The 24,415-nt window shown below is 41.2% G+C and overlaps 1 protein-coding gene across 2 annotated transcripts in view; it reads right to left on the reverse strand.

The window, feature by feature from the left end:
- Positions 1 to 23,457, reverse strand: part of STX6 (syntaxin 6) — a 49,930-nt gene extending 26,473 nt beyond the window's left edge. Inside the window, exons 1-3 of one of the 2 annotated variants that reach the window (XM_012002623.1) lie at positions 23,073 to 23,457; positions 5,990 to 6,159; positions 3,299 to 3,393 (exon numbers count right to left, since the gene is read on the reverse strand). In XM_012002623.1, the coding sequence (XP_011858013.1) occupies positions 3,299 to 3,393; positions 5,990 to 6,159; positions 23,073 to 23,107 (300 nt within the window). In that variant the 5' untranslated portion in view covers positions 23,108 to 23,457. The remainder of the gene's footprint in view (positions 1 to 3,298; positions 3,394 to 5,989; positions 6,160 to 23,072) is intronic. The other variant, XM_012002624.1, reaches the window with a different exon arrangement.
- Positions 23,458 to 24,415: the final 958 nt, after the last annotated feature.

A 24,415-nucleotide genomic window follows, 5' to 3' on the forward strand; every position in this document is an offset into this window, starting at 1 on the left:
CTAAATTAAACCAAAGTCACTTCTAGGATATATTTCTAAAACACAAATTTCACATGCAGAATCTTTGTGTATAGGTGACTCCACAAGAGTAAAAATTATTACCTCAAAAATACGAAAGCTATTTACATGAAAACTTGAATATTTTGGTTTCTTCACTAAAAACTGCCAGCAAAACTGAATTTGTACGGACTTAAAAAATGCTTGGAAAAACATACACAAGACTCTAAACAAGGAAGGCTTACTAAAGGCATAACCAATGGACATTAATCAAGAAGAAACAGGCAATTTACTTCTTCAGGTTGAAGCAAAAAGAAAAAAAAAACAGAAAACAAAATGCGTAGGGTATCACTGACTCCCCTGCCTATGAAAGAGAAAGCATAAGTAGAATACACTGTTTGAAAGACAAAGTCAATCAAAATTTTGGAGCAACATTAAATGAAAGCCCACTAGTAATAGTAACAGAAAAGCTAACATAAATTTGTACAAATTCCTAGTTTGAACTTCATTTCATCTCATTTTCCAAATCTACTAACTCTCTGCTCCCTATTGAGCTCCTCCACCCAGAACCCAGAAATCTCTACGTACAAACACTGTTTAGCTAAATGTGGTAATATGGAATTATACAAAGTGTATTTTGTTTTTATTTTTAATCGAGTTAGCACCATTGCTATTTCCTTCTCTTCTACAGGACTTTCAACTAGAATATATTAAAATCATATCAGCAAAAGCTCAGTTAGGTACTGTTAGCCTACCACTGGTAAATACTAACAGCTTCCCCCAGAGGGGTCATAAATTTAAACAAGAATGATTTAGAACCCTAAAATATTCAGGTGGATCACATAGTTAAGTATAGTTTAGATCTCAACTCTAAAAGGACAGTAAGATTTTGAAGTACTAACTTGATTTAGAATACCTCTTATTACTCTGTTCTCACACTGCTATGAAGAACTGCCCAAGACTGGGTAATTTATAAGGGAAAGAGGTTTAATTGACTCACAATTCAGCATGGCTGGGGAAGCCTCAGGAAACTTACAATCATGGCAGCAGGTGAAGCAAGGCAACTTCTTCACAAGGCAGCAGGCAAGAGTGACAGAGCAAAGTGGGAAGAGCCCCTTATGAAACCACCAGACCTCATGAGACTCACTCACTATCATGAGAACAGCATGGGAGAAACTGCCCCCTCGATTCAATTACCTCCACCTGGTCTCTCCTTTGACCCATGGGGATTACGGGGATCACAATTCAAGATGAGATTCTGGGTGAGGAAACAGCTAAATCATATCAACCTCTTTCTAAGAATGTACTTTAAAAAGCTTTTCAAATACTAGAAAATGAACTTTGGATTCTTCTTTCCATTATACCAACAAACTTAATTTTCAATATATGAACCTCTAAATTTCAATCTGAAAACTTCCTAAGTCTACCTTGCAGAAAGAATAAATATAATGATTAAGGTTAAGGACATATGCTTCACTGCAAGGCCCCACTTAAATATTAACGTCTATAGGAGTGTCCTTCAAAAAACCTACTACAAAAAAAAAAAAGAAAAACTTATACAAAATAATTGGGGATTTACTTATCTTACAAAAAATATGTCACCTAACAACAAGGCTTCCTCATCCGAACAGTATTTTGAACTGGCTAGAGATTAAGAATGTCTAATCCAAACATTCACTGTGGATGGGGTATCTGAGGTTCAGAAAGGTTTCTCCCTCATTAAAATGTGGGTTTCTTTATAAACAATTTACATCTATGTATATAGAAAGGCAACTAATGAATAAAACAAGTAACAAGAATATATAAAGTTCAGTGATAATCTACCATTTGAAATAATTTCCAAAGGAAATCACATGATATTAAAGACTTTGGCAAACACATACTAAGGTTCCTGCCTAAGATGACTCTTAAAAAGCCATATGTTAGCACTGGTATGATCCCAAGTCTTTTTATTCAAGGAAGCTGCTTTCTAGTACATATGTTAAAGACAGCTGGTTCTCTTACATCTAGTTATGCTAATCAAATGGCTTAGCCATATAGTTTCAAAATATGAAACATTTTAATGACACAAGATTGTACTTAAATAATATTTTTTCTTAGATTATTTAATAATGGGTATTATTCTAAATAACTTAGAACTAAAGATTTGTTCACTTGGATCAATTTTTTACACTCTGATGGATGCTTGCTTGCTCTGGATAACTCTGGAATGGCTGTCAAGCAGTTACATATGGAAATGTCAGTAACATAGGTTGCAAGAGTTCCAGAAGCAATTCAGATGGCGGAAGAGGCTGCTATCCAAACCCAGTAAGAGTCACTCTTCAACAATGCAAAGTGATTACCAATCAATCAAAAAACCAAACGGTTTCTACAATAGTAATTGTTTTGTTCATCAAGAAATAGAGTACACTAAGAAATAAAAAGTGAGAAAGATAACCAGCTTGAAGAAACTAGAGATATGGACAAGGGTCTAATCATTCAGGATGACACCATTTGAATGTACCCTGGCCAAAGCCAGCAGATTACTGTCTTATTTTTACTCTCGGAAATAAGCCTGACAGGCCGGGCATGGTGGCTCACGCAGGTAATCCCAGCACTTTCCGAGGCCGAGGCAGGCGAACTGCTTGAGTTCAGGAGTTCAAGACCAGCCTGAGCAACATGGTGAACCCTGTCTCTACAAAAAATTAGCCTGGTGTGGTAGTGCATGCCTGTAGTCCCAGCTACTTGGGAGGCTGAGGCAGGAGAAACACTTGAGCCGGAAGGCAGAGGCTGCAGTCAGCTAAGATCGTGCCACTGCACTTCAGCCTGGTCAACACAGTGAGACGTCGTATCAAAAAAAGAAAGGCTAAAAACAGATTTCTTTTTCTTCAATCACAGAATTTTGTTTTTTTGAGGGTGCAGTGACATGATCATAGCTTTCATGATCCTCCCACCTTGGCCTCCCATCTTGGTCTTCCATGTAGTTGAGACTACAGGTGTCTACCACCATGTCCAGCTAATTTTTTTTTTTTTTTTTTTTTTTTTTTTTTTGTAGAGACAGGGTTTCATCATGTTGCCCGGACTGGTTTCAAATTCCTGGGCTCAAGTGATCCACCCACCTCTGCCTCCCAAAGTGCTGGGATTACAGGCATGAGCCACTATGCCCAGCCAATCAGAGAAATTAGATGTGGGGAAGCTCGCATTTGATTCATATTTAAAAAGTGGTTTCAGAGGTGACCTATTAGTTTACAATTAAGGGAAAGAGCTCTAAGAAGTCTGGCTATTTCTTATACAGATAACACAATAAGATCATATTCCTTACCCTGACAACTTGCCGAGTACTTGTAATGAAGGCTTTTCTTATACTCAATTCAGTTGCATCGAGGTTAAATTTTCTAGGATTTGCTTCAACTATGCGTAGGTCAAAAAGTCAAGGTAAAACAATTTCATCATCCAAGCCTGACAACATCCTGTTAACTCACTGAATCTCTCACATGCAAACAAATAAAATCTGGCTCACACTTTCTGAAAACATAGTCAGCTGGACACCAATCATTCTCCGACTTCCTCTGCCTGCAGCCACTGGAGGGAGGATCCCTTTGCCCCAAGACAGAGATGACCTGTCGGATTAAGAAACAGCCCCCGCTGATGAGCTTCACTACAAACACTTAGGGCTATCTGACCACAGCTGAGCTGGGTTCTTCCTGTTTGCCAACACTTGTGTCTATCCTTTTTTGACTCCTGATCATCTTTACTAAGCCAGCTTTTGCATGTCTTTTTCTCCTGCCATTCCAAACCACTTCCAATTATGCCAAGATGCTAACCCTACTTCTTAATCTAGGGAGATCAGGCCTTCTTCAGAGAAGCTGCCCTCATTCCCTTACCCTCTGGCCTGGTCCGCCGCACCATGTCAGACACTCGCACAGCTCTCTACACTTCTCTTTCATAGTCTGCAGGTATCTATTTGTGTTATTATTTGATTACCATCTGTTCCGCATCCCTATCCACTCAAAGTTATGTGAGGGCTGGTATAGTGTTTATTAATCTAATCTCCATAACCAGCAAAATGCCTGGCACATAGTATACTCAATAAACATTTGCTGGTTGAATGATCAGTATCTATTAAAACTTTTGTATTTTTAATCTCACATTTTCTCTATCTCCCCTAACTTTTTTTCCTTCCCTCCTGTCTCAACGGAAGAATTATCTCCCTGTAACTGTGCTTTTGATCCTACCCCCTCACATATTTGCCACTAATCTTAGAGAACATACTTGCCTTTTAATAATTTAAAAGGTACCCGGGGTCATCATGAATAACAAAAATTTACTCCATGTATCAACTGCATATGAATCTGTGCTAACTATAGGGTGATCCTGACAGAAGCTGGTTTTCTTGATGCTTTATCTCACTTAGAGAAAAAACAAAACAGAACTCAGAGCATGCAAGTGGCATATCTTCCATCTAAAGTTTTGGTTAAGTGGGATTTCCAGTTGAAAAGAAAAGGCCATATAATGAAGTTTTTACAGTTCTCCAGTGCATGAGTCAGATCAGTGGACTCACTTCACATCAACACCATGAATTAGCAGAACAGATCTGCTTTTACTAAATGCAGTTTCATGGAACAAGATGCCTCTTCAATGGACGGCGCCCATTGAACATCACTTCTTAAACATGACAGTCTACAAAAAGATTTTTTGATCTCTAATTACCAAAGTGTAACACTGGCCTATATGTACCTCTATATGATAATGACTGCTGCACTATTACATAAGCTGTTTGCCAGGCGCCATTCTAAACTCTTTACCTGTATAATCCCAATAATCCTATGAGCTAGGTACTCTTGTTATCCTAACTTTCCACTAAAGAGGAAACTGAAGCACAGGGGGTTAAGTGATGGGCCCAAGTAACATGGTAACTGGTTGTGATACTATAACATAATAAATACAAATTTGGTCTCTGCACCTCATTCCTGGCAAACAGCTCCTAGATCCCTTAGAATCTCCAGAGTGATGAGTATCTTTTGTATGTTAATGGCATAACTGATGGCGGGGGGTTTCTAGATAGCCTCAGGATTAGGGGCTGGTCCCCAGAGAAACCAACCATGTGATTAGACAGTTGAAGCTTTCAGCCCCCTGCTCAACCCCACCCCAGGGGAAAGGGACTGACGGCTGAGTTGATCACCAATGGCCAACTGATGCGATCAATCATGCCTACGAAATGAATCCTCCCCAAACACCCAAAAGGACAGAGTTCAGGAAGCTTCCAGATAGGTGAACATGTGGAGGTTCCTGGAGGCACCTGAAGAGGGCCTGGAAGTGCTGCACCTCGTCTCCTACACTTTGCAAGCATCTCTTCCATCTGGTTATTCATCTGTACCCTTTGTAATATCCTTTACAATAAACAGATAAACCTAAGGAAACTGTTTCCCAGAGTTCTGTGAACTGCTCTTGCAAATTAAATTAATTTGATCTATGGAGGGAGTTCTGGGAACTCCTATTTATACCTGGTCAATCGGGAGCACTGGTCACAACCTGGGGCTTGCAACTGGCATCTGAAGTGGGAGCAGTCTTGTGGGACTGAGCTCCTAACCTGTGGACCTGATGCTATTTCCACGTAGACAGTATCAGAAATATCATACCGACTTGTGAGGGTAGAGACATTAAAAAAAAAAAGAAAAACAGGGTTTTTTTTCCCCCCCTTTACATTGGTGGAGCCAGGACTTGAACACCGGGAATCTGATTCCAGGGTCCAGAGTCATAATCATTACACCATGCTGCCTTTATATATATATATTTATAGTATAAGATTTGTCACACACTGTACAAGAATGTGGCTACTCTACCTTAACTTACTGGGCTAATACTTTAAACATATCATGGTACAAGGAAGAGCAACAAACATCAATCAATTATAAAAGAAAATGTTTCATCTACATAGTGGAAACAACTGGAGAAAAAACTTGTCTATTTGTCTGTTTACCCAAAATGGCACAGACAGCACAGAAAAGGATATTGATGGTTTCATCAAGGTCCTCTAGATCCCACTCTATGCTCCGGAGGTTGTTTCTCAGCTCGTTGGTGGTCCAGTCGATTTCTTCCCTTGTTGCTGTGGAGGGGTCCTGGAGGAGCTCTGACCATCTCTGAAACAATCCCTGGGCAGTGTTGACAGCTTTCTGTACCTCTCTGTAATCAAGATGAGGCAAAGGAGAGAAATTACAGGCAACATTCCATGGACAAATTACTGAAGGATTTAGGCTAACATTTATGATCATACACCATCCTCAGCAACCACCATTCCCACAGAAGGCTCTTCACAGACAAATATCAAAGTTCAAAACTTTGATACACAGTCTGAGTATTATGTTCTCAGCTGATGCTTGGAATACAATATCCATTATTTAAGCAGCTACAATATCAAGTTTGTTGGGGAAGGACAAATTTAATATTTTTCTCTGAACAGACTATACATAACAGTATAATGAAGCAATCCTACAAATCAACTAAAGGGCAATGGGCATTCCCACATGCTTTCACTTGGTGTGATAGTATTAATAATTTATACTCAGATGAAAAAGTCCTAATATAGCCTTTCTTTTCTTGGTATGGGAGGAATGAGAATGCTGGAGGGAAGGTTACTCTTATATAGCTCCCGTTTTATTATAGGTTAACAATTTTAATCCGAGAAATTTTTAAACCCAAAATCTCATTCAATTTCCAAACATTATTAGCTTTAAATATACCTACTTTCCTTAATTAAGCAATACCATATACCAGATTAGCGTTTGTTTTTGTTTTGTTTTTGAGATGGAGTCTTACTCTTTTGCCCAGGCTGGAGTGAAGTGGTGTGATCTCGGCTCACTGCAACCTCCATCTCCCAGGTTCAAGCGACTCTTCTGCCTTAGCCTCCCAAGTAGCTGGGATTACAGGCGCCTGCCACCACGCCTGGCTAATTTTTGTATTTTTAGTAGAGACAGGGTTTCACCATCTTGGCCAGGCTGGTCTCGAACTCCTGACCTCAGGTGATCCACCTGCCTCGGCCTCCCAAAGTACTAGGATTACAGGCATGAACCACCGCGCCCAGCCAGATTAGTGTTTTTCTTGTTCAGAAAATGAGACGAGGCCATTAAGTGCTATGATCTAGCGTGTTTTTAGATTAGATATAGTCACAAGATTTTAAGAACTTTTACCCCCACCATTGGGCCAATATCCACCATTTAAATGTTATAATCTAATACTACCACATATAAAAGCCAAAAAGGAGTCATTTTATAACCATATGGTCTCTCATGTTTAAAGATGATAATCCCACTGCTCCCAAACTATAAGAACTGTTTTGATTCTTCTATGATTTCTTCTGGAACAAAGACCACAAAAAAGTGTTCTAGATGATTACGGTGTTTGTTGTCTATGGCTTTAAGACAGAATTCACACACATCCTATACCCTCTGACGTTTCAAGTACTGGAAAAAAGAAAGCACTAACAAAAATGAAGAAAAGCACCTCACAATATTTAGGTCTATGGCATACTGATGAGAGCTAAGAGGCTGAATGTTAAACAGAGAATACAGCTACTAGGCGCAGGCTGAGTAAATAAGCAAGCCAAATGGACAACAAATCTACCAAGGTCTATTCACATCTAGTTTACAGCTTTGGCAAGTCACCTCATTGTTCCTTTCATGTCAGTCTTTAGACTTTCAGTGCTAACGAGAAACCCTATTTAAGATAAAATGGGGAAGAATTAAGTGAGGTGCAAATCTATTTTCTTTACTCTTTATGGGATCTGGGTGATTCAGTGGAGAAAGAGCTATGTATCATTCCTTAATGCAAAGTAAGTCATCCTTTGGTATCCTGGGGGGATTGGTTCCAGGACCCCTACAGGATACCAAATCTGCAGATTCTGAAGTCCTTATATAAAGTGGCATAGTATTTGCATATAACCTACGCACATCCTCCTACATACTTTAAATCATCTCTAGATTATTTATAATACCTAATGTAATTTAAATGCTATGTAAATTGCAGTTATACTGTATTGTTTAGGGAGTAAGAAAAAAAAAGTCTGTACATGTTCAGCAAAGATGCAACCATTCTTCTTTTTACTGAATATATTCAATCCTGAGTTGGCTGAATCCACAGATTTAGAACCCACAGAGATGGAGGGCTGATTGTATTGGTTTATTTGTAAGTACTGAGTATCATCTGTGATAATGTAAGACAGAGTTAAAGAGGTATCTGTAAAGACATCTTTTAAAGAATATAAAATTTATCAATTCTGTAAAGTAAATATGAATTCCTTTTTGAGAACTAGAAGCCTCAAACCAAGAAGCCTTGGGCTAGGGCTTAGGTTTGTTCTCCACCACCAGTACACAATTATGATGCTGGAATTAAATTCTAAGTAGCAATCTACGAACTTCTTTGGTCTCAGGAGACTCCTTTGAACTCTTCAAAATTATTGAAGACCCCAAAGAGCTTAGAGTTATGTGTACTATATATCTAACGCTATTTACTATATCAGGAGTTCAAACAGACATTTTAAAAATATTTGTCAACTTTAAAATGTGAGCTTACATGTTAACAATGTTTTTATTTAAAAAATTCTAAAGCAAAAAAAAATGTAGTGAGAATGGCATTGTTTTACATTTGTGCAAATCTCCTTAATAAATGTGGATTCTCATATCCATTTATACCATCAGTCTGTGGACATACATTTTGGTAGAAGCATATGATGAGAATCCAGCCTCATACAGATATATACTTGGAAAAGGGAGGAGAATTTTAATAGTCTTTTCGGACAATTGTGAATGTACTTTTTTGATAGTATACCAAAACTTGACAAGTGGCTGTTAAAGGTTAGCTGCAATGTGGATCCTAAAACTGTATTAAAGAACTTTTTAGACTTTCTTATTTTACAATAATAATTTTCTTGTTTTTCTTAGTTTACCAAGTAAAATGGGAAGGAGTATCTCAGTCATTAGGGAGCTTTGTTTCCCACACACTACAATCCATTGGTCAATCTTATACAGGCTGAGATTCCATTATCCAAAATGCTTGGGACCAGAAATATTTGGGATTTTTTCAGATTTAGAATATTTGCATTATACTTACCAGTTGAGCACCCCAATCTGAAAATCCAAAATCCAAAATGCTCCAATGAGCATTTCTTTTGAGCATCTTGTTGGTGCTTAAAAAGTTTTGGATTTTGGAACATTTCATATTTGAGATGCTCAACCTGTACTTTGGATCTTTTACTTTTGGATGATTTTATAACATCATGTACTGGTCATTAGGAAAGTATTAGTCTACTGAGTACTGCAGAACCTCCAAATACCAGCTCATTTCATTACACAGTATCCAAAATCATATTTGTTACTATCACCACCAATTTCATCAGAAAAACTTAAGTATTGGCAATCTGTAAGAGCACAGCAGTTGATATAGGCTCTCCAAAATTCTGGGTTTTGTTCTGTTTTTTTTTTAAACAAAAGACTTTATCACGGGTAAAAATACTGTCAGTTATTTTCCATGAAGTGACAGGTTCACCTCATTCATTTGTGAGAAAATATCTCAAGAATTTTTTAGACAATTCTGAGATTTGAGAAAGCCTGCAAGTCTGAGGAACCAGTTTATCATTCTCTCCAGTAAAAATGAGATTTTGCTAGAGGGAAAAACAGCTATTTCAACTTACAACCCAATCACATAAGTGCTTTTCTTAGAGACAACCATTTTATTGAACAATACATCACAAAAAAGCTTCATGTACATTTCCATTTTGCCAGTGGAATATTAAAATATATACTAAGGGAGAAGATATTTACAAATTACATATCTGATGAATGACATATCCAGAATATATTTTTTTAAAACTCTCAAAATTTAGTAAGAAAAACCCAATTAAACAAGGCCAGGCGCAGTGGCTCATGCCTGTAATCCCAGCACTTTGGGAGGCCAAGGCGGGTAGATCACTTGAGGTCAGGAGTTCAAGATCAGCCTGACCAACATGGTGAAACCTCCTCTCTACTAAAAATACCAAAAAATTAGCCAGGCATGGTGGCGGGTGCCTGTAATCCCAGCTACTCAGGAGGCTGAGGCAGGAGGATCACTTGAACCTGGAAGGCAGAGGTTGCAGTGAACCGAGATGATGCCATTGCACTCCAGTCTGGGTGACAGAGCAAAACTGTGTTTAAAAAAAAAAAAAAAAAAAAGGCAAAAGATTTGACCAGTCACCTCAGCAAAGACATACATATGACAAACAGCACAGGAAAAGATGCCCAATATCATTAATGACATGCAAATTAAATCTTCAATTAGATACTACTACATATTTAGAACGGATTACAATGAAAACAAAACTGACAATGCGAAGCGCCTGAAAGGTGGTGGTGTAACCGGAACTCTCATACCTTACTGGTGGAAAGGCACAATAGTACAGCCATTTGGAAGAGAGTTTGGTTGTTTCTTAAACATATATTTAACATATGACCCAAAAGTCCCACTCCTAAGTGAAATGAAAACTTGTGTTCACACAGCCTGCATTTTTATAGTAACTTTACTAATAACAGCCAAAAATTATAAACAACCCACGTCCTTCAACTAGTGAGTGGATAAACTGTAGTGTGTGTGTGTGTGTGTGTGTGTGTGTGTGTGTGTATATATATATATATATATATAAAAAACAGAATACTATTCAGCAATAAAAAGGAACAAACTACAGCTACATACAACAACAGACGAATCTCAAATGCATTAGGCTAAGTGAAAAAGCTAGATTCAGAAGGCCATGTGCTATACAATTTCACTGACATAACATTCCGGAAAAGGCAAAATTATAGGAACAGGAAACAGTTCAGTGTTTGCCAGGTGCTGGACATGGGGGAAGGACCAGAAGGCATACAGAGAAACGTTTTGGGGTGATGGATCTGTGTTATATCCTACTTGTAGAAGTGATGATTACACAACTAAGTGAATCTGTCAATTTCACAGACGTGTATACCAAAAAGGTTGCTTTTCACCGTAGGTAAATTTTAACTTTAAAAAAATGAGAAAAATTATACTTGAGGGTCAAGATTTTATAAAATTAATAAGTTTTACTGTTTCATGAAGAATATTCTTTTGTTTGTTTGAGACATAATCTCACTCCGTCACCCAGACAGGAGTGCAGTGGTGCTATCTCAGCTCACTGCAACCTCCGCCTCCTGGGTTCGATCGCTTCTCCTGCCTCAGCCTCCCGAGTAGCTGGAAATACGGGTGCGCACCACCACACTCAGCTAATTTCTGTATTTTTAGTAGAAACGGGGTTTCACTATGTTGGCCAGGCTGGTCTCAAACTCCCGACTTCAAGTGATCCGACTGGCTCAGCCTCCCAATGTACTAGGATTATAGGCATGAGCCACCGTGCCTGGCCTCATGAAGAATATTAAGGGAATATATGACTTTTTTTTCCTTTTTTTACTGTTAGTACAAAGTGATGAGGAATACCACAGAAAGCATGGCACGGCACCACTGCCTTGATTTTTGGTAAGGCACCAGGAGTTTTAGCCACCACAGCTTTGGTACCATCAGTGCAAATGTCAACACAGTGAAAAAGGCAGATAATATCTGAATATTATCATGAAAAGAGTTTTGAGCTGGTAGATCCTTCTGTGATCTACAATGTCTTAAGACACCGATAGTCAGATTGGAGTTGGGGAGTGTGCATGGGTGGATTCTAGTGGCACTCAGTGTGAAGCAAGGAATCCTTAAGCATGCAAGAAGTAAAGCATGTCCTGAGTAAAAAATGAAAGAAATGGCAGGAATTAGAAAAATGCTACAAAGCAATTGCAGAATAAAGCTCAGCACCCGACAGGCCTGACCAGTGAGTTGGCCTATTCCACTCTAAAGCTCTTTTTTAAAAACAGGATTTCTGTTTAGTTTTCGTTTAGTAACACAGACATAAGAAAGGTAAACCAGTCGTTATTTTACATTTTTAAGATGGATGTTTTAAGGGATTACAAAGGTAGAAACTGCCAACAATGGCTCAGATCTTGAAAGACAGCCAGAATCTGCAGTGTATCAAGGAATCCCATCACAATAGCAAGCAAAGAGGTCTGTCTAAGTGTAAAACCTCCCAACCATTCTTCCAATATCATTTCAGCTCAGCGTTAGCCTGAAAAAGAAGGCATGAACTGGGAGCAGAAACAATGTTGGTCACAAGTCTTATTTGGAAGCCAACTATTAACGGTAACCAGCATTTTCAAAAGCACGTGGGATTTCTAAATAGCTTCAAAAGCCACAAGACACACCTAATAATGTACAAATCTAACCAGGGAGACAACCCTCTCAATTCAGAACCACTTGTTAAGTACTTGCAACTAAAAACTGAAGGTTACTTGGCATTCCAAGTAAGTCAATTCATAAAACAGTAGCATATCATCATGTCACCTATTTGAGATTTGTGAGGGTTTTTACAAGAGAAGTGCCCATCTATGTGATTTCACATTTCTTTCTCAGGAAAGGCAAGGGACTTCAGGATCAGTTGGCTAGTGATACATGACCCACAAATGCCCACCCACCACTGCTGTCTGTTCTACACAGCTAGCCCATGTGAGCACTGCACTCTGTGCGGAGCACTTCATTTTGAGAAGTGCTTCCTGCTGAGTGAGCAGCTACAGCTACTGACTTCTTAGGCAACAGAGATCCATTTTTGTCCGTCTCCAGAAAAGTGACAATCGCAGATAGTGCTTTTTTATCCCTTATCTTTATGTCTGATTTAGCTATTTTTTTTCCCAACTATGTAATCAGAAAAATTAAAGTCTGATACCCAGAACTTTCCATGAGGGAGTATACCTTGAAGCAGGTACACCTTGAATTTTCAGAGTTCTTCAGCTTAGCAAACGCTTGGTAAATAACAATCTGCTCACCCACAGCTTGGAGAATCATGTCCGGCAGCATTTCACTGAAAACTTGCTGATGACTTTCCTAGGAATTATAGTTTTAGCTGCTGACCCAGAGAAGCCTTTTTCAAATCCTTGAAAGACAGCTATCTCCACACATCAAGCAAATCTTGCACTATTTGTCACACATGCTGCCCAAAGCAGTCTCGTCTGATACAGGTAGCATTTCGTGGATACCAAGAGCCAGTGTTGGCAATACTAGGGATGTGGCTTTTCCCCCTTGCTGTCTACAGAACAGCCCATCAAAATCATGGGACCTGTCATCTTCTCATGGACTGAATTCCCTACAGACACCAGAATGAGGGCTCTTCACGGCAATTCACCACAATGCCCACAGGACCACTCACAATGCAGAGCTTTCCCAGTAAGTAGCTGTCAAAAATGGAAACACTGCCCACATCTTTGAAGAATGTATCTTTTGGGAAAAACAAAATAAAGTCATCCAAGCATCCAGATTCTTTTTATTTATTATTTTTTTTTTTGAGATGGAGTTTCACTCTTTGCCCAGGCTGGAGTGCAATGGCACGATCTCAGCTCAGCTCACCGCAACCTCTGCCTCCCAGGTTCAAGCAATTCTCCTGCCTCAGCCTCCCGAGTAGCTGGGATTACAGGCGTGCGCCACCACGCCCGGCTAATTTTGTAATTTTAGTAGAGACAAGGTTTCTCCATGTTGGTCAGGCTGGTCTAGACCAAACTCCTGATCTCAGGTGATCCACCCACCTTGACCTCCCAAAGTATTGGGATTACAGGCGTGAGCCACCGCGCCCAGCCAATTCTTCCATTCTTCATAAATAAAAAGTTGATGCTGGCAGAACCAACCTCATTTGTTTTTGAAGTTAGCCCAACATTGATCCCTTGTCACTGACAGTTGAGCCTCTTTCACACAACCTCCCAATCTGGTACACCACCAAACTAGCCTCTGGGGCCACAAGTAACACATCCAGATGTCCAAAAAAAAAATCACAAAGTTTTCTTACTTGTATCTAACCACATTTGCCAAGTAAAATGAGAAGAATATCTCATTTTACATGGTTAGATACAAAAAAGCCATTAGGGTGCTTTTTTCCCCAGTATTTGTCATTCAGTTGTACCAACAAATTGCATAATTGTAGCCACAACCCCCATCATCCTTTTCCCTGTTGTGGTTGAGGCAGGGTCTCACTATGTCACCCAGGTTGGAGTGCAGTGGTGCAATCACAGCTCACTGTAATCTTGAATTCCTGGGCTCAAAGGACTACAGTGCACACCGCCATGCCAAGTTAATTTTTTTTTATTTATTGTAGAGACAGGGCCTTGCTGTTGCCCAGGCTGACCTCAAACTCTTGGCCTCAAGTGATCCTCCTGCCTTGGCCTCCCCCTTCAGCCTTTTTATTTCTCCTTTCTTCTTTGCCCATGCTGGCAGACTCTGAATTGGCATCTGTTCAAGTTATCGTGGTTATTTAACAATGACCCCAAAATGTAGTGATGTAAAACAACCATTTATCATGTCATGTCATGGAGTCTGTAGATCAGGAATCAAGACACAGCACAGCTGACCTGTCCCTGTTCCACAATGTCTGGGACCTCAGCTGAAAAGATTAAACAGGCTGGGGCTGTAAAGGCATCACATCTTTCCATCTCTCCACAGTCTGCATGCATGTTCTAACAGAGTGGCTTCAATGTAACTGGACTTGCTACATGTTAGCTCAGGGTAGCCTACGCTTGTGTCCCAAGATGAAAGATGCAGACAGAAGGTATGCTGGTTGTCTTTTATGACTTAAGCTTTAGGATTCAAGCAGAGTCACTTCTGCTTCAATCTGTTAGTCAAAGCAGTTTATAAAGGTCTGCCCAGGTTCAAAGGAAGGGAATACAAACTCCAGTTTGATAAAAGAATGCCAGCTTCACAATTTAAGAAAAGCAAACAGCGGGGCGTGGTGGCTCACGCCTGTAATCCCAGCACTTTGGGAGGCCGAGGTGGGTAGATCACCAGGTCAGGAGTTCCAGACCAGCCTGGCCAATATGGTGAAACCCTGTCTCTACTAAACATACAAAAATTAGCCGGGTATGGTGGCATGCGCCTGTAAATCCAGCTACTTGGGAGGCTGAGGCAGAAGAATCGCTTGAACCTGGGAGGAGGAGGTTGCAGTGAGCCGAGACTGCACCACTGCACTCCACTCTGGGCAACAAGAGTGAGACTCGAAAGAGGAAGGAAGGATGGAAGGATGGATGGACGGAAGGAAGGAAGGCAGGCAGGCAGAAAAGTAACACAGGACAGAACATTTATTGGTGCAGCCATCATTGGAAAAAATACAATCTGCCACAACTCCTTTATCTGGGACAGCACCTACTCTGCAAGTCTCTTTACAGAGGGATACCCATTTCATCAATACAGTAAAAGAGGCTAGTCAAGGCTGAAAGTTTCCATTCTAGTAATGAAACGTGAAAAACTCAGGTTGAGCGAGCCTCTGCAATCACATCAGACTCCCACTCCTCACTCTCCTCCAACTGGTTCCTGCCCCATACCCCACAAACCTGGTTTCACCAGCAATCTCTCTGGAAAGAGGGGAGCTCTTTTTATTGCTTGACTTCTACATTCGCGTCGTTTGTCCTTTGTATTTGAAAGGAAACACATGCACAGGCACACCCTTTACTTGACTTTACTGCCATTTCCAAATTCAACCACACTGTAACATATTTTGTAATTACTCTTGTGAAAATGAAACATCATTTTTACTCAGTTACCTACAACGATATACAATTTTTGACCCTAACTTACTGCTGCTTCCACAACTCGACCAATGACACTGCAGGTCAAAGTCAGGAGTGAATTTAACTTGTCCTCATTTTTGGTGCACTTGACACCATGGCCCATTATATCTATTTTCTTGAAACTCTCACTTCCTCTATCTCTGTGACACTGTGCTGTTGTAGTTTTCTACCAGTTTTCTCCTTCCTCTTCCTCCACTGGATCCCAATGTTTCTCAGTACTCTTTTTGTGGCCTCTATGTGCTCATCAGCATTCACTAGTTCAAAGCACCCCTCTTAAGTTGATGACTCCCCCACTACACTTCCAACCCTAACCACTCAGCAAGGCTTAATTCCTGTATCTTTAGATGCCTATAGGATCATTCCATTTGCCTAAAACCAAACTAATCACATCCTCCCTACAGAACATAATGTATTCAAAACAAACAAAATAGAAAAATCTGCTTTCCTTTCTAGCTTCCTCATTTCAGCCAACAGTGCCACCGTTTTCCAAGTTTCAACACTTGTCTAGACAAGAGTCATTTTTGACTCCTCCTCCTACTTCTCACCTTGCACAACCTCTACGTAAATCCAATCACTGAATTTTTAGATCTGGATGGAACTTTCAAGATAATCTAGTTTGTGGTCACTAAACAAATAAGAGACCTTGGGGCTCAGACATATTGGCTGCTTGCCTCAAGTTCTTCTAACCCTGATTATGAGACACTTTCTATTACCAAGATTTATTTAGTTGCATTTTTGCAAAGCTTCCACAGAGACGGAGTCTTGCACTGTCACCGGGGCTGGAGTGCAGTGGCACGATCTCGGTTCACTGCAAAAGAGGGTTCAAGCGATTCTCCTGCCTCAGCCTCCCAAGTAGCTGGGACTACAGGTGCCCGCCACCACGCCCAGCTAATTTTTTGTATTTTTAGTAGAGATGGGGTTTCACCATTTTGGCCAGGGTGGTCTCGAACTCCTGACCTCATCATTCGCCCGCCTCAGCCTCTCAAAGTGCTGGGATTACAGGCATGAGCCATCGCACTTGGCCCACAAATCTATTTTCTTTGTGGAATCAGAACATCTGGGTTTGAACTCTTAACAGCTGACTATAAGCAAGTGAATAGTAACTGCTAGTTTAAAAACTGCCTCCTGATTTAGAATTTATGATAGAAATCACATTAAATTTAAACTCCTCAGGCAGGTATTCAAACCCCCTCCCACTCCTACTCCTAACCCAAACTGGCTGACTTTAATACCAAGCATGGTTTCTCACTAAAACAAATTCTGTTTCAGTTGGCAGGTCTTCTTCCCCTCTTTATCTTTCTCATTCCTGGTTCTAGACTTCTGCTGAGTTGTTTCCCCAGCCTGGAAGAGCCTTACACCTTAGCAGACACTTCCTTCAAGGCCCAGATTGACCCGCATTCCCAGTATGGGTCTTTCCTTTCTTTCAAATCTCCACAGCATCTCAACTCTACTGCAAAATCTTACACAATGTATCTTTCACATATCTGCATAGTGCTCTCCAAACTAGATGGCAATTTGAGGAGCTAAATAATATTAAGCACTCAATAAATTTATAATAAAAGCTTGCAAAGTTGTTTTTACAATGAAACACTGGATTCTGCTTTTCAGAAAGTATTAAATGAGATTTGATTTACATTCAATTTTACTGGGCCAAAATTAACAAATAAGGGTTATTTTTTCACAGTGACTCTACCAATAAACAGTTTTTCGACATGAACAGAATGCATGATGCCCTCGAGGAGCTCATAATCTAGTGTTAATAAAGCTAGATATGCAGACAGAGAAGGTTAAAGAATACAACATATACCATCTTACTCATTTGCTTACATTATTTCAACATCAATCCACAGCCAAAAACCTGGAAATAAAACTATTATCATGCTGGGCACGGTGGCTCATGCCTATAATCCCAGCATTTTGGGAAGCCCAGGTGGGCAGATCACTTGAGGTCAGGAGTTTAACACCAGCCTGGCCAACATGGCGAAACCCCACCTCTACTAAAAATACAAAAATTAGCCAGGCATGGTGGCGGGCTACTCGGGAGGCTGAGGCAGGAAGAATAGCTTGAACTCGGGAAGCAGAGGTTGCAGTGAGCCGAGACACGCCACTACACTCCAGTCTGGGTGACAGAGTGAGACTGTCTCAAAAAAAACAAAAAAAAAAAACAAAAAAAACTATCCTCATCAGACACACAAAACCTCCAAAGCAATAAAACAGCAAAGAGCCATGACATTCATGCCTTTTATCCATAGGAGTGGCTCACTTACACTCTATCTCCACATGCTCAGTTACATGGTTTTCTTCTGGGTCTGATTAGAAGCTGCAAATTCTAAAAGGAGGCTAATTCTAAAAGCTTGTCAGCAAGGGAGGAAAAAAACTACAGAACTAAACGGTCAAAATGGGTTCACTCAACAAACACTGAGTATGTCCCTACTGAATACAAAGATGAAGACTACAAGATTTAAATATGATATTTTCACCCAGTAGATTAGTAAAGATTTTTTTAAATGAAAACCCCAGTACTGGGAGACAGGGAACTGGGTCCCTCAAACACTTTGTGGGGCATAGGGGAATATTCTGGAGGACAATGTGGTAGTATGCATCCAACGCTTTGCTGTGCATGCCCTCTGAATTAGCAATTATGCTCCAGGAATACAGGCTATGAAAATCAGAAGCAGCAATACAGACCTATGACAAGTAGGCTTATCACCACATTAATTGTAGTGTGATCATAAATATAATTTATCCTCCAGGATGGACATTTATATGACAAAATATAATGCAGTCATTAAAAGCTGCCACCCAGAAGTTTGAAGGATATAAAGAAATACAGATGAAAGTGTCATAAAACAGGCTAGGCGCGGTGGCTCACGTCTATGATTCCAACACTTTGAGAAGCCAAGGTGTTTGGATCACCTGAGGTCAAAAGTTCAAGACCAGCCTGGCTAACAGGGTGAAACCCCATCTCTACTAAAAATACAAAATTAGCCAGGAGTAGTGGCGCACATCTGTAGTCCCAGCTACTCGGGAGGTATGGCAGGAGAATCACTTGAACCTAGGAGGTAGAGGTTACGAGGTTACAGTGAGCTGAGATCATGCCACTTCACACGAGCCTAGGCGACAGAGTGAGACTCTGTCCCCCCCGCCCAAAAAAAAAGTCATAAAACCATATATAAAGTATAATCCCAATTTTTAAAATGACCATATTATATATATATAATATATATTTATAATAAATATATAAATCCTGGCCTTTCCACATATAAGCTTATAAAGTTGAAGTTTTTTACTAAGTTTCATTTTCCTTATTGTGAAATGATGACAATAATAATACCTACTTCATAAGGATAAAAAAGAGCAATCCCTGTTGTGGGATTCTGTTCTGAACAGGACATTGACAATGTCAAAACCCGCCAAAAGGAGCTTCAAACATTCAAGCACTAACCACTGCATGTTTAAGTTACAACAGCTTTCTAACTGGTCTGCTTTTTCATTTTTCCTCACACTGATGCATCCAACACTACTACCAAATCAATATTCCTAAAATCCCAATTTCATGTCATTTCCTTGCTTTAAAAATCTGCAATGGCCTCAAGATGAGATTCTCCTTAGGCCAACATAACTTGACCCTTTTTGACCTGCACTGGGAAGCATTGACAGTAGCTGTGAAATCAGGTTGTTCTAATTTGAATCCTGAGTACACCACTTATTAGCTGTGTGACCCTGGGCAAGCAAGTTAACCCCTCTAATACTTCCTCAGCTTCTCATCTCTAAAATATGGCTAGTATTCATCACATGGGTGTTTTTACAGAGTGAAAATTCATATAAAGTGCTTACTTAGCACTTCATATGAATGCCTGGCACTGGAGATGCATCCTTTAAATGTGAGCTGTTACTACTGCTTCCCTAAATTGTATACTCCACCTGGGCTGCTCTTCTAGATCATTTCTAACACACACTGCCCAACTTAGGACTTTTGCTGGTGGTGGTCTCACCCATGAGGCACCATTCCATCACAATCACCACCACCAACAAAGAGTATGTGTTCAACATTTACACTAAATATTCAAGGTGTAGGCTGGAAATACAGGAAAAAACAAAAACAAAAAAAACCAGTCTCAACCCTCAGAGCTCCTAGTCTAATAAAGACAGAGGAAGAGGTACAATAATTCGGGAAAGCACTTCCTGGAGGCAAGGGAGATGCTTACACTGACTCCAGAAGGCTGCGTGGGTGAAGCAGGCAGTGTGGGTGCACGTAGAGTAAGAGCATCCAGTACAGCAATCATAGTCACTGTATTGAGTCTGGCACTGCTGGAGTACTAAGGCAAAGGGAGAGCAGAGGCTAGATCAGGGAGGTCAGGAAGTGTTGGCACTTTATTCTGCAGGCCAACAGCAGCCACTGAATAATATTAAGTAGGGTACACCTGCCTGGGGCTCTAGAAAAGCTTACACTGTGCTGTCCAATACGGAAGCCACATACAACTACTGACTGGAAATGTGGCTAGTGTGACAGAAATTAAATTTTAATTAATGTAAACTTGGTAACTGACATGCAATTCAGTTATCAAAAAACTTTTATGTATATTTGGAACAATTAAGAGTATGTAGACCAGGCGCGGTGGCTCACGCCTGTAATCCCAGCACTTTGGGAGGCCAAGGCAGGTGGATCGAAGGTCAGGAGATTGAGACCATCCTGGCTAACATGGTGAAACCCCATCTCTACTAAAAAATACAAAAAATTAGCCAGGCATGGTGGCGGCCACCTGTAGTCCTTAAAAAAAAAAAAAAAAAAAAAAATTACCCAGGAAATACAAAAATTAGCAGGGAAATACAAAAATTAGCCAGGTGAGGTGGCACCCACCTGTAGTCCCAGCTACTCAGGAGGCTGAGGCGCAAGAATCGCTTGAACCTGGGAGGCAGAGGTTGCAGTGAGCCGAGATTGCACCACTGCACTCCAGTCTGAGCAACAGAACGAGACTCTTGTCTCAAAAAAAAAAAAAAAAAAAGAAAAAAAAGAGTATTTAATGAACTTTAAATACAGATAAATTATTTCTGATGAAAATTTAATGTCCAAATTTAAATGTGCAGTAAGTGTAAAATATGTATTAGATTTAGAAGACTTAGTGCAAAAGTAAAATATCTCATCAATCTTTGTATTAATCACACGTCGAATATTTTGAATGTACTAGAGATTACATTAGAATTAATTTCACCTGTTCCTTTTTATTTTACTGTGGCTACTAGAAAATGTAAAATGACGTACGTGGCTGGCATTATACTTCTATTGGACAGCACTGATCCAATAGATCCCAGGACAGCTGAAAGAGGAAATGAGACCAGAAGCAGGAAGAACAATTAAAAGACTCTTTGATAAGCATCCAGGTAAGAGAGACAGGCTTGATTATCTAAATTCTGCCCATCTTCAAAACATAATTCAAGATATACTTATTGCCTCCAAAAGCTTTCCTAATCCTAACAATTCCCAAGGAGATGCCTTTCTCTGAACTCCTGGGGCACTCATCATCTGCAGCATTCACTTCAACACTCATTCATTTGCCACCTGTAATTTCTACTTAATTTTGGGGTAATTTGTTTCTCAGATTAGACTAGAAGCTCCTAGGCCATAATTTAGGCATCTTTAATTTTTCCATGCTGTGTAATGCATTCTTCATACTTTTAATAAACACAGGTGCATGACTCCCAAAAAATCTGGATACACCTTCATGGGTGACTTTACCTTTCCACAGTAGAAGGTACTGAGAATCTCTTTTCCTTCAAGAACCTTAAAGACAGGAGCTAAAATGATGTAAAAGTCAATCAAAACTCCGAACCAATGTTCCAATAAAGTAGTGATATTTAATCAGTGAACAAGCATTAGACGACTGTATTGGATACCGTCAAGGAAAAAAAAAATGCCACGACGGCAGAAGAATTTAGGCTTTTGACAAATTCCATAAAAAGTCAAACAAAAAATTTCTGATCACCTCTGATCTCCACTGCCAGAGATAACCTTTGCCAATCTAAGCATTAAGAACTTTCAATCAAGGAAAAAACACATTTTTAAAATTAACCCCTAATCAATTCTTCTAATAAATATCACATTTTCCAGGTAGGGAGTCACATATTACCAGTAAATCTACAACTCAGCATTTTCCCATCTAAATTAGAGTAAGGTGAAGAAAAAGACCTTTCCAGGGAAATGTTAAGAAATATTGTAAGTGTATTTTACTGCATCATCGATAAAATCTTTCACCTAAAATGCCATTTAAATTTTCTACAATACTTGAGTATACAACAGCCAGCTTGTACCACTACAAAAATAGGAAGCTAGCAGCAACTCGTTAAAAGCAAGGGACATTCTGTGGTGATCAGTACTGATTTGGGAACTTTGCAGTTTTCAGATTTTTCATGTTTGACATTTAAAACAGAAAACTGACACGTTTCTAATAAGAAACTAAAAGTTACATCAGAATTAATCTTCTTGCATTTGTTTAATGGCTACAAAGTGGATATTACAAAGTGCAGTTGAAGTTTCTATCTTCAAAGAAACAATCGAGCAAGATGGAGTTAGGACAGCTTACAAGGGAACAGAAGGCAGTTCTATTCTGAAAGGCAGAAGAAATAGGAGAAACCTGTCAAACAGCCTGGATGAAATCAAGGAGTTAACAAGCAACACTCATTTCCTTTAGCACTGTGAGAAAATTCCGGTTGCTAATAGAAAGCTGAGGAAAGTTTGGTTTGGCTTGTTTCATTTTGTTTTCCTTCCAAATCATCACTGAGTATGAACGACTGCTTTCCTCTCCTCACATTACTCAGTGAAAACTCCCCCCATTGAATTGTCTTCCTGTGCCCTGCTCCCCAGCCTCCCAGATCGGCCCCCGCCCCCGCCTCCCTCCCAGCAAACGTGCTCAGACGCCTCTGGGCTTGCTGTGGTCTCGCCAGTCCTGCGGACGAGCGCTCCAAACTCAATGGACAATGGAGTTCACCCCCGTCAACACGAACTACAAAGCTCAGGAGGGCCATTTCCCTTTTCCTGCCCAGATGCTGTTTTCGCTCCTTCGAAGCAAGGTCCCATGCTCGAATAGACGGCCAGTGTGAGCCAGGACCTGCGTGTCTCCTTCTCACCTGCAGAGCTGCTGAGCCCCTCGACCCCCAAATAAGTTGTACCGCAGCGCACAGGCCAAAAAGGCCCCACCACCACCAGGGGCTTGGCTGGGGACAGTGGCTTCACCGTCCAGGTAGGGATGCAGGAGACGTCTCTGGACGCTTGGTCATGGCCCTCAAGACTAAGCCGTCTCCACTGTGACCCCTCCCCAGCTCCAACTTGCCTCCCCTCCCCCTACTGCGAGAAGACCGAGGAGGTGCGGGCAGGCAGCACCGCCACCTCTTCCTCCAGTGGAGCCCTCGGCCGACACTCACCCTTTCACCACAAAGAAGGGGTCCTCCATGGACATGGCGTCCCGGCCCCGGCCGCCTCCACCTCCACCGCGCACGGAGCGCCCGTGCCTCCCGGCCTCCTTCCGCCCACCCGGCCTGTTCCCGCAGCCGCCCGCGCCTTAGACTGGGGGACGCCGAGCAGCGGGCACGCGCGCAGGCCAGGTGCACGGGACCACCGCTGGTCCAGCACTAGCTCAGCACCACTGGCCGAATCCCGGACTCCAGAGCCGGCCCCCTCTGCAGCCTCCAGTCCCGGCTCCTCCCGGCGTGTCGGAGAGCCTGACCCCACCCCCAGGACCCTCGGCTGCGGCCAATCACGAAAGCCGCCTGAACCACGACTTCCGTACCCCACTCACGTGATCAGGGCCTGCCACTCCCCAGTGGGCGGGGCCTGAGCCTGCGTCACTCGGCCCTGGAGGCGGAGCCCTCGCGGCGGAGGAGGTGGGCGGCTTTCTACCGCCCTCTCCTCAGGCTTGAAGGTGAAGAGCGGCTTGTTCCTTCAGAGGTAGGCAGTCGGCTTTTCAGGATAAGCTGTAGTTGTACCTGTTTTGCAAAATCCTCTTACCTTTCCTCTACTTTTAATACTTGATTTTGACAGTATGTAATTTATAAATCTATCTGGTCCTCGACTTAAAATGAAGCATAGTATCTGATTATGATGCTACACAGCTCCTTCAAGTAGGTCTTACTTTGTGTTGGAGAGTGTGCTAAAAAGTTGTGTATGCATCATCTCAGTATTCTTTGGGGGAAGGTATTATTCCCCTCCTTCCCCTTTTTGGGGGGCAGGGACTCTCTCTGTCACCCAGGCTGGAGTGCAGTGGCACAATCACAGCTCACTGCACCCTCGACCTCCTGGGCTCAAGCGGTCCTCTCGCCTCAGCCTCCCGAGTAGCTGGGACTACAGGTGAGAGCCACCACGCCCGGCTGATTTTTAAATTTTTTGTAGAGATAGAGCTCTCAGTATATTGCCTAGGCTGGCCTCGAACACCTGAGCTCACAAGATCCTCCTGCCTCTGCCTCCCAAAGTGGTGGGATTACGGACGTGAGCCCCTACGCCATCCATTTCTCCCATTTTGTAGACGAGAAAATAAGTTCAGAGAGGCTTCACGACTTCCTGTAGTCACACAGCCCGGACAGAGCAGAACTGCAGATTCTGTGCACTTTCCACCAGATGGGGTGTACTTTATGTTGCTGTACATTCTGCAAATAACCATGTAAAGTAATTTTTCATACAGCATATGGTGCCTCCCAGGAGAGCGCACCTACAAGGAATAAAGAAGGGGCCAGGTATGACAACTTCCTCTCACTGTGGTTCAAAGACTATT

This window comes from Mandrillus leucophaeus, unplaced genomic scaffold (assembly GCF_000951045.1).
Source record: "Mandrillus leucophaeus isolate KB7577 unplaced genomic scaffold, Mleu.le_1.0 Scaffold691, whole genome shotgun sequence".
In the NCBI taxonomy this organism is placed as follows: Eukaryota; Metazoa; Chordata; class Mammalia; order Primates; family Cercopithecidae; genus Mandrillus; species Mandrillus leucophaeus.